The sequence below is a fragment of the Mchenga conophoros genome, linkage group LG6 (genome assembly GCF_057382185.1).
Source record: "Mchenga conophoros isolate Kocher_MC1m ecotype Shallow Benthic linkage group LG6, M_conophoros_male_GT1.1, whole genome shotgun sequence".
NCBI classification, from domain to species: domain Eukaryota; kingdom Metazoa; phylum Chordata; class Actinopteri; order Cichliformes; family Cichlidae; genus Mchenga; species Mchenga conophoros.
The window spans coordinates 18,941,336-18,953,824 of NC_140531.1; the positions used below are offsets into that span (position 1 = coordinate 18,941,336).

General features: G+C 43.0%; 1 protein-coding gene across 4 annotated transcripts in view; it reads right to left on the bottom strand.

Annotated features, from left to right (window-relative positions):
* herc3 (HECT and RLD domain containing E3 ubiquitin protein ligase 3) overlaps positions 1 to 12,489 on the bottom strand; it is a 38,919-nt gene that overhangs the window by 11,734 nt on the left and 14,696 nt on the right. For all 4 annotated transcript variants that reach the window (XM_085276617.1, XM_085276618.1, XM_085276616.1 and 1 more), the window contains 9 exons: positions 11,414 to 11,525; positions 10,018 to 10,207; positions 5,942 to 6,105; positions 5,666 to 5,779; positions 5,436 to 5,459; positions 5,233 to 5,331; positions 4,954 to 5,124; positions 4,726 to 4,869; positions 2,021 to 2,187 (listed from right to left, as the gene is read on the bottom strand). In XM_085276617.1, the coding sequence (XP_085132743.1) occupies positions 2,021 to 2,187; positions 4,726 to 4,869; positions 4,954 to 5,124; positions 5,233 to 5,331; positions 5,436 to 5,459; positions 5,666 to 5,779; positions 5,942 to 6,105; positions 10,018 to 10,207; positions 11,414 to 11,525 (1,185 nt within the window). The remainder of the gene's footprint in view (positions 1 to 2,020; positions 2,188 to 4,725; positions 4,870 to 4,953; positions 5,125 to 5,232; positions 5,332 to 5,435; positions 5,460 to 5,665; positions 5,780 to 5,941; positions 6,106 to 10,017; positions 10,208 to 11,413; positions 11,526 to 12,489) is intronic.

The window sequence follows — 12,489 nt, forward strand, 5'->3', positions numbered from 1 at the left end:
ACCACCAATAACAGGAAGGACAAATGGGCTGCCAACGGAAATGCTAATTAGCCAAAGGGGATATATTATTATTGTTTTGCAATTTGACCCAAGTTACTCGGCTGAGGTCACAGTACAAAGAAAATATCAAACAATGTTTTATCAGAAAGCAGAGCTGGTGTCTGCTTCTTATCTGTGTGTTGTCTCCACTGTGCTGCCTTTAGCCTGTTGAAGCTGAACGGCTCAAAAAGACAGACAAAATAATAAGAACAAACATTTTAAGATGTAGTGTCCTTTAAGATGGTGTTGTCTCGAGAGCAACAGGCTGCTGCAGCCCGTACGTATCGGTAATCACATTCAATGGATAATCGCAAAATCAATAGTTGACTGGAGACAATTAGGCTGAACGGAAATGCTGACCGTTCCTGCTCTAAATTCAATGAAGTGGCAAACAATCTCACTGCTACTCTGAAAAGCAAAAACACTGCTTATGTAAACAAGTGGCACACGGATTTGGCATCCGGGTGCAGATTTGATCCTAACCCCGATGAAGGTAAACATCCTTCTAAAGGAGGACTATTTCAAGTCGCTGGCCCAAGGCTGAGATATTATCATCACTTTACTCTGACAGCCCTGCGTGTCCAGACTTTCTTCTCTTCTTGCTAATAGGTTAAAATTAATGGAGTCATAATCTTTTTTTATTCCAGGCATTTTTTAAAATCATTGCACCAATTTATTTCTTTGTTTCTGTGGGACAGTAAAGCCCCCAGATTGGGACTTTCTTTATTAGAACAATTTACACGTTTTATATATCGGTCTTCACATATTCATACATTTATCGACCGGCTTCACTCGCCGAGTGTAGACTTGAGATTCAATCTCGCTCATCCTTTTCTTCATCTGCCTCTCTAATCTACTCTCCATCACCTATTAGGGCAAGATTTATTAAACAGAGCAAAACAGCATCTGAGTGCATTCACCAAATAGTGCTAACATTCACTACATTTCACTGTGTGTTATACTTGTATAACTATGCATGTGACAAATAAAGAAGCTTGAAGCTTGAACCTAACAGGTGTGTTTAGTTTTACAGGTGATTAAGAAAAATACACAAAAACCCAAAACTGTAAACTTCGTGCTTGATTTAAATATTCTCCTCCTTATATTTTGCACCTTAACTCCCAGAAATACAAATGCTACACAGTAGGTCGCAAAAATCTGTGAGTTCCCTCCTCTTACGCGCAATCTTAGGATTCAGTCTCAGTTTGAAGTCTCATTTTAAGTCATTTTAAGTCTGCGATGCCGTTATTGAAAAAAACCCTGTGCTCTTACTTATGCCTCCTATCTTCTGTGACATAATCGAGGCATTCAAGTTATTTTATTGTCCCATTTATTTCTTTATTTCCAGATTAGATTCTGTGCCAGGTTTCAACTTACACTATTTAAGATATAGAATCCACTTTTCAAGGTCTTATTTATCAAGAACTTACCCCAACATTATGGACCAATGTGCCAGATGTCATGCCTCACCTTGTTTGTCTTTTGCTTCAGACTGCATAATTTTTTATGGAAGGTTTTAGGAACCCAATAACAAACTGACCACTTCCATTGCTATATTTGGGGGTTCCACTTGTTCCCCAAACATACCTTGCTTGCATGCAAACATCGCTTTTGGTGAGATCTTTCTTCCTATTGTTTGTGTAGGTCCTCAGTCATTCAGGTCGTGGTAGTTGAAGGATCTTGAAAAAGAACTTGACTTAAGTTTTGAAGACCTCTCACCTAAGAGGTCTCTTCAGTTGCATCCTATTCCCCTGGAAGTCCACTAATCCCACAGTTATCTCTCTTTATGCTTTAAGGATGTCATGTCATTTCTTAAAACTTAAAGACTGTTCTGCTAAGTTTGATCAAAAATTGAATTCTTTCATTCATTATTTTAAGTCTTTACCAACTCGGAGTACAGATTAACCCTTATATATAAATAAATATATAGATTAAAAAATGAATTAAAAATAAATGGTGAGTTGCAATGTGCCATGTTTACCGGGCTTCGGTGGGTGAGAGCTCTTTGAAGTCCTCCAGCGTGGGTGACACCTCGAGCAGCTTCTTGTAGAGAGCCAGGGGGAAGTGGAGGTCCACCACTGTGGCGTTATAGATGGCCAGACCGCAGATGATCCCGATCAGGTGGAACCAGTTCTGCTCTACAAAACACTGGAGATGCACGCAGAAACATTATTTTCCTGTTGCCTTTCTTTTACCACTTCTCTGTGGCTGAAATCTGAGCAGAGTCTTTGGTGGCATCATGTCAGCTGGCTCAACATAACTCGACAATTTCTCACATCCCACGAGCTGAAAAATGTTATACGGTACACCAGCAGTAAATTCACACTCACAGAACTATACAAATATGAAAAAGGTACCTTTCTTCTTAACTCTAAGATATCAGAGCTTCGAGGTAAATATGCTATCATAAGGATAGAATAAAGCCAAAATATGGAGATTAAAGTTGTCATTTAAAGTAAACAACTGCCAAAGCTTCTATTACCTCTACAAAATTGTGTAGACGAGTTAGTGAAATCACACTTAAGAATCAGCTTTAGTAACAAGGAAAATTGTTTGTGTTTGTGTGCTAAAAGGGAATTTTTATGATGAGTATAAGGACGCTGAAGAGAAGGGGAAAAAAAGATAAAACTTGGAAGAGTTAGCCAGATTTGTACAAAATGAAAAAAACTGGCAATGGACAGATGTGAGGATGTCAATGGTTACACCCTCGTGCAAGAAAGAGACTGTATGTTGTATCACAAGGCACAAAAACACAAGAAAGCTGATGAAGCTGTTTCACTAACTCATCTACACAAAGCAGTCTGTAGAGGCTATGGCAGCCATGACAGTTGTTTGAATTGAAACAAACAGCTGGTCAGTAGATCACCAGTGGGCTTCATCCAATGATCGCTAAGTATGTGCCTAAAAATACACCAACCATTAACCTACCGAATAGTTGAGATATTCTGGAACAACATAGTGGACCCTGAAACCAACAACACCACCCCTCGAGCGCAACTCGCCACACCAGATCATCTTCCTCCATCTCACTCTATCCCTGACATCCTCCTCTGTCACTCCAACCCTCTGCATGTCCTCCTTCACTACATCCATGAATCTTCTCTGTGGTCTTCCTCTTTTCCTCGTCTCTGGCAGCTCAATCTTTAACATCCTTTTTCCAATATTCACTGTCCCTCCTCTGCACATGTCCAAACCATCTCTTGTCTCCACTCAACCTGAGATGTCCCTTTGGTGTACTCATTTCTAATCATGTCCTTCTGTCTCACTCCAAAAGAAAATCTTGACATCTTTTAGATTATCACTATGGCTGCAACTGTGTGTTATAATTATGTGCCAGAAAAGGAATCTTGGACTATATAAAATAAATGCTACTCTCATGCAAATACCTCTTACTTTTTTACTTAATAATTTTACAAAGAGTTAGTTTAAAAGGGGGGGGGGGGGGGGGTGATTTTGACCTTAATTTGAATGACAGAGAGGTGACTGACTGAACAGAGCTAATATTATGTTGTTTCCAATCTCAGTCAGCATGACGGTCAAGGCTGAGGGACGAGCTCCCTTATAGAGGTGAGTGTTTTGTAAACCTTAGTGTTCCCACTGACATACAGCATCTCTGTGTATAACTGCAGAAACAGCAGCTCTTCTTCTTGGAAAAAACAGCAGCAGTCAAACAACTGCCAGTCCACATTCGGGTAATCAATTATAGGCCGACTGCTCTTTAGTCCAAAAAAAAAACAAAACAAAAAAACAAACCCAGACAAAAGAAAGCTGAAAGGCTTCAAACTAAAAGGAAAAGGTCAGTGGATTTATTGAAACACTGACTTCTCTTTTTGAGCAACAGATATGACTCGTCCATCCTGCGCATGTCAAAGAGACATTATCTCCAAGGGGCAAATTAGGCTGGACCCCACACAGCCCAGACAAGATGCTTCAAACCTAAAACAAGGCTGAGTGCAATTTACACACACAGCACAGGAGCAGTATGCTTACTAATTACTTAAATCTTCTTTCTTTTCTGACGTCACTGAGATCTCATAATATCATTATTAACCTAAACGCTTTACTTCCCAGAAAACAGCTGAGCTAAAAGCCAACAGCACAGGCTGCTTATTGTCAGCAAGTCCAAATATGTTTCAGTCTGCAGAGTCACAGTATTTTTCTTTTTCTTTCAGAGGTAGGAAAAAAGAAGTGGACCACTGTATGCAGCTTTCAGCTTTGTGACTGAAATGCAATAACCCCTGTAAAGCATGGATTAGCTGTGCTACACTGTTGTGCATTAGGAATTAACCGATGATTTTAGTTCATATCCAAAGTTACTTAAACAGTTGTGTGTTTCTAAATTATCCATAAACTAAATAAATAAATAAGCTGTCTCTGATCTGTCTCTGATGTTTTAAAACACAGTCTCCAGATTAAGTATCATTTTTCTTCTGGATAACCATCTCAAAAGATGAAGTTTCCTATTTGAAGACATTGCAACTACTCATTCATTAAAACCTGTTCACAGCAGGTGCAGCAGTTGGAAAAGAGCTTCGTGTTTAACTGTCTGCAGCAGTGCGGCTCACCGTAATGCTTCAAGTTGAAGGTAATATGCTAAAATTAGACTTAATTATATTTAAATATACTCGATAAATACTTTAACATACTAATTCCACTGCCTGTTAACTGTCAACCAGGGAAACTCACTTTATCTGAGAACCAGAGCAGGTTGGACTCTTTGTAATGAGTGAACATCCCGTACACGGGATCCATCAGCTCCTTCAACAGCAGCAGGAAGAACTCTTTAGTTACGCCGCCTGCGTCTACGGCCTCCTCTCCATCAAAGATCACCTGGAGGGAGGAAGAAGCAGATGAAAAACAAAAACAAATCTTCGCTTTGTCCAAGTTACGCCTCCGGTGAGTGCCGCCTCTCACCTTGAGTGGTTTCTTGAGGTCCACGTCAGAGTACATGGTGAGCTCACGTAGTGTGTCGCTTACTAAATGGCTCCTGCGCACATGGAGCACCAGGTAAGGGTTCCTAGCGAGGTGGGGTTCCAGTGTGAGCAGCATAAAGACATTGTGTAGGTTTGCACCGCTTACTGCCATCTTGGTAACGGACACAGGTGGAGAGAAATGGATGAAACAATGTTCACATGAGAACGAGAACAATTAAGAAACATTTGCTGACACATAAAGTCTGTCAGCAGCGGATACCTGCATTTGCAGTTCAGCATCAGTTTGCAGCATGGTTGTCTTGGCTTTTGCGTTCAGTATGAACGGGTAGGCACACAGGTTTACTGCGGGAAAGTCACTCTGCAGGGAAAACAGAATGAATGCTTAATAAACCATCACCATTTAAATGAATCACATTTATCTATTATCATTTATCTTAATAACTGAGTCTTTAATTCAACTACCTGTGAAGGGGATGATCCCACTTTCTAAAAATGAGAATGAAAGAAAAGTCATCTGATCAAACCTGACACTTGAAAAATAAAAAGACATTTAAAAGTAGAAACGAAGAGATTTTTAAATTCCTTCCAATGCCCGAGTGTTGTTTATGAAACAAGTGGGCAGCAAGAAGAGACAAACAGACCTGACAAACACAGATGCCTTCCCAAAAACCTATCCCAAACTCAGTACTCACAATCTCAGCTTTACTCAGAAACCATTTGAGGTAGTCTTCCTGGATGTCCACGAGGCTGGTGATGTCTGGGATGTAAAAGCGGTTGTACTCCACGTGTTGTGCCTTCAAGTTTACCTGGTAACATGGAACAAAAACCTGCTGATCTCCAGGAAATGTCACAGTACACGGCAGACTACAGATTACCGAGAACCATCTGACCGTGACACAAACACTTCCTTCTTGGATTGTATTGCCGAACAAGCACAGCTGAGAACGGCGAGTGTCGTTTGTGAATACCTTGTGGAGCTTTTCCAGCAGCCGAAGAGTTGCAAGAAAATAGTTCTCATAGAACATGGGCACGAGCACCGTCTTGCCTCCTGTTAGCATAAAGACAACAATGCTCTTGTACATGTCGACCATTCGGGTGAACACGCTGCCATCCACGATACACCACCAGTTGTCTGCAGAGACATAAAAAGGAGAGGAAAATAAATGACCTCAACCAAATACACCATGATATTTTATGGTGGACTCAAGTAGCACTGAGGTTGTCAGTTTCTTCTATGATGTATTGGAATTTCAGGAATTACACAATAGCAATGCTTCTGTTTTAGCAGTCAAATGAGCTTGCAAAGAAAAGCGTCTGGACTTCTTTAAGTTACTTGAAGATGTTTCACCTCTCATCCGAGACGCTTCTTCAGTTCTAAGGTCAAATGGTGGAGAGTCCCAGATATAAACCTAGTGGGAGTATCCCCCCCACAGAGGGACAAAAGGAACCCCCTGATGATCCTCTAATCGCCTGAGCCAAGGTGTGAAACTGGGTGTGGGTCCCAATCAGCCAGAGTTTCGGATGAGTTACTCACCCGAAACTCTGGCTTCTCGGATGAGAGGTGAAACGTCTTCAAGTAACTTAAAGAAGTCCAGACGCTTTTCTTTGCAAGCTCCTTTGACTACGATGACCTGGATGACTGAGAACCTTCACAGACATTCTGTTTTAGCACTTAAATAATTTAAAGCCACTTCATTAGATACACCTGTTCAACAACTTGTTAACACAAATATCTTATTAGCCAACCACAGGGCAGTAACTAATTAGGGATGTACGCAAGTTCAAACTGAGCACTGAATGGGGAAGAAAGATGATTTAAGTGACTCTGGACGTGGCGTGGTTGTTGTGCTAGATAGGCTGGTGTGAGTATTTCGGAACCTGCTGATATAATTTGAATTTCCCATATAAATATCTTCAGGGTTTACACAAAATAGCCTGAGAAGGAGAAACCATCCACTGAGCAGTAGTTCAAAATGTTTTGCTGCCAAAGACCAAAGAGCAGAATGGCAAGACTGCTTCGAGCTGACAATAAGGGCACAGGAACTCAAATAACCACTCGTTACAACCAAGGTATGCAAAAAAAGCATCTTTGAACTCACAATATGTCAGACCTGGAAGAAAATGGGCTACAACAACAGAAGAACACACCAGTTGCTACTCATGAGAGTTAAGAACAGGAATTTGAGACCACAGTTCACACAGGCTCAGACAGAAGACTGTAAACATCTTGCCTGGCCTGATGAATCTCCATTTCTGCTGTGACATTCAGATGGCAGGGTTCAAATTTGGCATGAACAACATGAAATCGTGGCTCCATCCTGCCTTGTAATGACAGTTCAGGCTGGTGGTGTGGGGCACATTTTCTTGGCACACTGTGGGACAGTTAGCACCATTTGAGCATAGTTTAAAGCCCACAGCATACCTGAATACTGTTGCTGATAATGTCCATCCCTTTATGAAACAGTGTACTGTCCCTTCTGAGGAAGCAGCAGGATAACGCACCACGTCACAAATGTCAAATCATCTCATCGTTTTTGATCATAGCAGTGAGTTCGCTGCACTCAAATGGACTCCACAGTCCAAATCTCAGAGCACATTTGCGATGTGATGGAATGAGAGATTTTCATCATGGACAAATCTGCTGAAACTGTGTGACATTACCGTGTCAATGAGAACCAAAATCTGAGGAATGTTTCCAGCACCTTGTTAAATCGATGCCATGAAGTATTAAAGCAGTTCTGATAGCAAAAAGGGGTCTAAGGTGTAACTAATAAAATGGCCAGTGAATGTATGTTTGTGTGGCGTAGACCAGACATGCATGAACAGTTTTACGCAGCAGTCGGTCACATGTGCAGAGGTGAACAAACCTTTCTCCAGAGCGCTTTTGTCACTCGTCTGTATTATTGCAGCAGCACTATGAATATCTTTGAAAGTGTCAACAACATTTTATGAAATATCATCCAAATATTTAAAATAAATGCACGAAAGTAATTTTCAGGACCCACCAAGAAAAAAAACAAACATTATTATTATTAAACTGATTCATGTGGCCACAGAGTGAAGACTAAACTAGCAGACGGGCTAGTAACTGACCTTTACCTCTGTTAAAACCCCTAGTTTTCCTCAAATATCAGTAGTGAGTTCAAAAATCCATATGAGCCAGGCTCTTTTTTTTTTTTCTTTTTTTGTGTCCCGTTTGGATCTTTAGCCATCAGAATTGTTGTCTTAAGGCCAAGAAAGATGCCAAGCGGATTTATTTTACCAAGTGGATCATCATGGCCTTGCCATATTGGTCCATTTGATTGACCTTTATTATAATTATGAATTTATTTTATTTTCAGTTGTTACAAACGGGACAGACATGACTGGGGGATAGGACAGGGAGAAAGAATGAAAGAAAGAGAGGGAGAGAAAGAAAACCAAAGGGGAGAAGAGACGGTGAGAAGGGGGGGAAGAAAGAAAAAAATAAAAAAAAAATAAAAAGCAAAACACCTGGGTCACCTGTATGGAGAAAAAAAACAGAAGAGAAAGCAGACAACAAAGAGCAACATAATAAAAAAAACAGCACCATCACAATAAACTAGCTAGCAGTAAATATCAGTAGATACTAAATAATAAACGATATTGTGCAGCACGCAAGATAGACAGCGCACAATGTGCTTTGAGGCAGCAGCCAAGAAAGCTGTAGTCCGCGTCTGTGAATACCCGTGTGTACACCTGTGTGCATACCTGTGTGGATCAGCATGCTTGTATTCCAAAGGTTTCTCCATGTAATGATCTGCTAGGGAGTGTGGGGGGGCCACAGCCCCGTCCTCCAGGGTATGAAGCAGGTATGGAGGAGATCAAAACTCCAGACATCCAGAGGCCCCCAGAACACAAGAGACCATGGAAGACCAACAGAGAGGCAGCCGCGCCACTGTCCCAGTAAGAGCTGAGGAGAGTCCCAGATGAGGGCTCACTCAGCAGCCGCGGAGCAGAAGCCAGGGGGAGTTGCAGTGACGCGCCCTGAGCTCCGCCGGCAGCCAGCTGTGCCTGAGTGACTGAGCCCCAGGCCGAGAGGCCGGGGGCACCCCACCTCCGAAGTGGCCCGAGCGAGCCCCAGGCTCCAGGCCCCGATAAGCGGCCGCCAAGGAGTGAGCCGGTGTGTACCCGGACGCCCACCCCCAGACACAAAGAACCACCAACACACCGACACCTGAGGGAGTCCGCCACTGGCAGGGGAAGTGGTGGTGGGTGGAGATAGGCCTCCAAACCTTGGAGGGCCTGAGATGTCCCCAGAGAGGTGGCGCCTGACACCCAACCTGACATATAGACACAGACATACAGGCACACACAGACACAAACATCCATTCCCACCCTCATGCTCTCATATGCACTTACTCCACACTCAACCAACGTGGAGACAGACATAAAGAGACGCTGTACACACGATCACACTCCCCAAGCGTACTCTACGAACCGGGTCTAGGTACCCTTGCCCCTGGAGGGGGGAACTGCACCCAGACCCAGGTGGTGTTACCCTTTCCCCTGCGGTGGGGAGAGGCAGACCGCCCCGACTCCGCAGCAGCAGGGAGGCCCCACACTCCAGACCGCAGTCGGACGGCCAACTCCTCCTAGCCCCCCCGCTCCAGCAGGCCGCAGAGAACGGGGGTGAGAGAAGACTCCACACCTCCCTCCACCCGCTCATTGTAGTGTTGATGCATATGTGTTCTAAGGTGCAATTAAAACCCAAGAGGGCATGGAGCTACCTGCCAGAGAGCAGCAGGTAAGCGCATAGTCCCTCCTGCTAGCCCATATGAGCCAGGCTCTAATGTTTGAAGATGCTGTGAAAATATTGTTGTCCGGGTGGTGTTTTTTTATCTGTTGCTGACGAAGCACACGTAGCACAGATATGGACGAGGATACCGATATATTCTAAACATCAGCGTAAGCTTAACATGGTGGGACATAGCACAGAGTTGCTGAGCTTCACAGTTCTCAGTTATCTCCCAAAGTCAAATCTGAATGAAAAACTGTATTCAGTGTGGTCGTGCAAATGTAATACCCAATACTTTGCTGGGGTTGGCATCTAGCCGCAGAATAGCCATTGCTAGGGGTATAGTGAGGCGGATGTAGTTTTTGGAGTCCTGCAGGGCCGGGTACTCTGACAATATGAGGTAGATCCTCATGGCCTCGACATCAGGAGGGGAGCGTGGCAGCTGAGGGATCAGCAGGCTCTCAAAACTCTTGGTGGCCTAAACAAGAGAGAGAGGATGCAGACATTACACCCTCTGTTTAGTTACACTGCTCAGAGAAAGAAGATTCATGTTAGAGACAAAATGCAGTCAGAGAATTATTAGGGTTTTACTGTTTTAAAAAAAAAAAAAAAAAAAAAAAAAAAAAAAAAGCTGAATGTGATGGGATATTTTTATATTTCCAAACAAGCTGGATGAATGAGGCAGCAGCGATAAAACGTCAGTTGCTAAATTTTGCAAGAGGTTATTTAGTGGTTGGGGAAAGAGGCCTCAGCCTGCATCAATCAGACTGAGGCCACTTCAGTCCCAAACATAACATTAGTGCGCCAATGTTAGGAGTCGTCAACCAGTTCTCCATTTTGTGCCATGGATCTGTGGCAGAACTTGATGTACTTTCAAAACATGGATTTTCTTTTTTTTTTCTTTTTTTATTCCACCAAATGAATGGTTACAAAGCAAACCCTGCATGTATTAAACCTGCATCATTAAGGAGCCAAAACACAAAGCGTTTCAGACAAAAATCACTTTCTATCACATTCATTGATACCAATTTCTATGAAAATCACTATGGATTTAGACGTTGGTGACCTACATACAAACAATGAGGTTTTAATTTGGAGTGAGCAGCTGATTTTCAGCAGCAACATCTACAGCCAGAGGCACAGGGGTTCATTAGGATTCACGCAGAACTCCTTCAATTCCTGAGATTAACTGTTTGACACTAAATCTTTCACAGCTCTCACCAGCTTTGTCTGGTGACAGTTACATTACATTCATTGCTTATGAATCCACTTTATGTGTAATAGCTTAAAAGGTAATTGATTAGGTGATTAGAGTAAACCAAAACATGTATGCTATTTTCTTTAGTATACAAGGGATAGCTCAGTAGGTAGAGTGGTGGCCCCATGATCGGAAGGTCGGGGGTTCAACTCCACTGAACGGCTACCCTGAGGTACCCCTGAGCAAGGTACCGTCCCTACACACTGCTCCCCGGGCGCTGCATTGGTGGCTGCCCACTGCTTCACTGGGTGAATGGGTTAAATGCAGAGGAACTATTTCCCTATGGGGACTAACACATACACATTATTATTCATGCTTCTGGTCAGATAAAGAAAGTCAGACAACAACAGGAGCCATTATCAAACACATGCACCATGTGTCCTTAGAGACATACAGTAAACTGGGTTTGGAGGTTAGAAGCAGTACCTGCTCCATGAGTTCAGAGAAAGCTGGTTTGCTCAGAGTCTCAAACAGCATTCTGACAGAGTTGAGATCGATGCCTGGGATCTTTGGGTTGGTTTTGAAATGGGTATCATCACTGAGAGAAAGCAGATAAAGAAAGATATAAGTGAGATCTCAGCAAAGGATAAAAAACAGAGCTCATATTCAGGGAATTCGTGATAAAGCTTTGATGGAAAGTTGCTTTGGATTAAACACAGGTCTACTCCAAGCTGTCATCCAGCAAGTCAGCTGTGAGTCACCTTTAGGTAGGTGTGATAATACTCACTGCAATATAAGCAATGGTTAAGTATACATGCAGCCTAAATGTATTTACGTCTATCCCTAAGCAGATCTCTTCTTCTGCCTGGGAGATGACGAGAGTGAGAACCAGTTGATAAACACACTCGCTGCTTCGCCTTAAACAACCCTCAACATATCACTGACACTGAGCATTAAAGATTTAGCTATCTGTAAATGCCATCTTCCTTCCCTATAAGCACAACAAGACAAATACTGACTGACACAGTGGACTGATCCCTAATGGCAACTATTTACAGCACTGTAGCTCAGGTGGCAGAGCAGGTCAGCCACTAATCAGAAGGTCGGTGGTTCGATCCCAGGCTGCCTCCTGGCTGCATGCCAAATATCCTTGGGCAAGATACTAACCCCGTGTTTGCCTACTGGTGGTGGTCAGAGGGCCTGGTGGCGCCAGTGTCCAGCAGCCTCGCCTCTGTCAGTGCGCCCCAGGGCAGCTGTGGCTACAACGTAGCTTGCCATTGCAATTGTGTGAATGGGTGAATGACTGTAGTGTAAAGCGCTTTGGGGTCCTTAGGGACTGAGTAAAGCGCTATACAAATGCAGGCCATTTACCATTTACCACTCAGTCAGATTAGACGTGATCCTGTGGAGACTGTTTGTCAAAGAGCAAACAGTGCTGCAGATGGTGCAGCGGTTTGTGCTACAAAACTACTGAGTCACAGCAATGACCCATTAAATTCAGAGAACTCTCTGAGCTTAAAGCACCATCTGAGCAGTTTTGGGTCCCAACTGTGATGCTAATA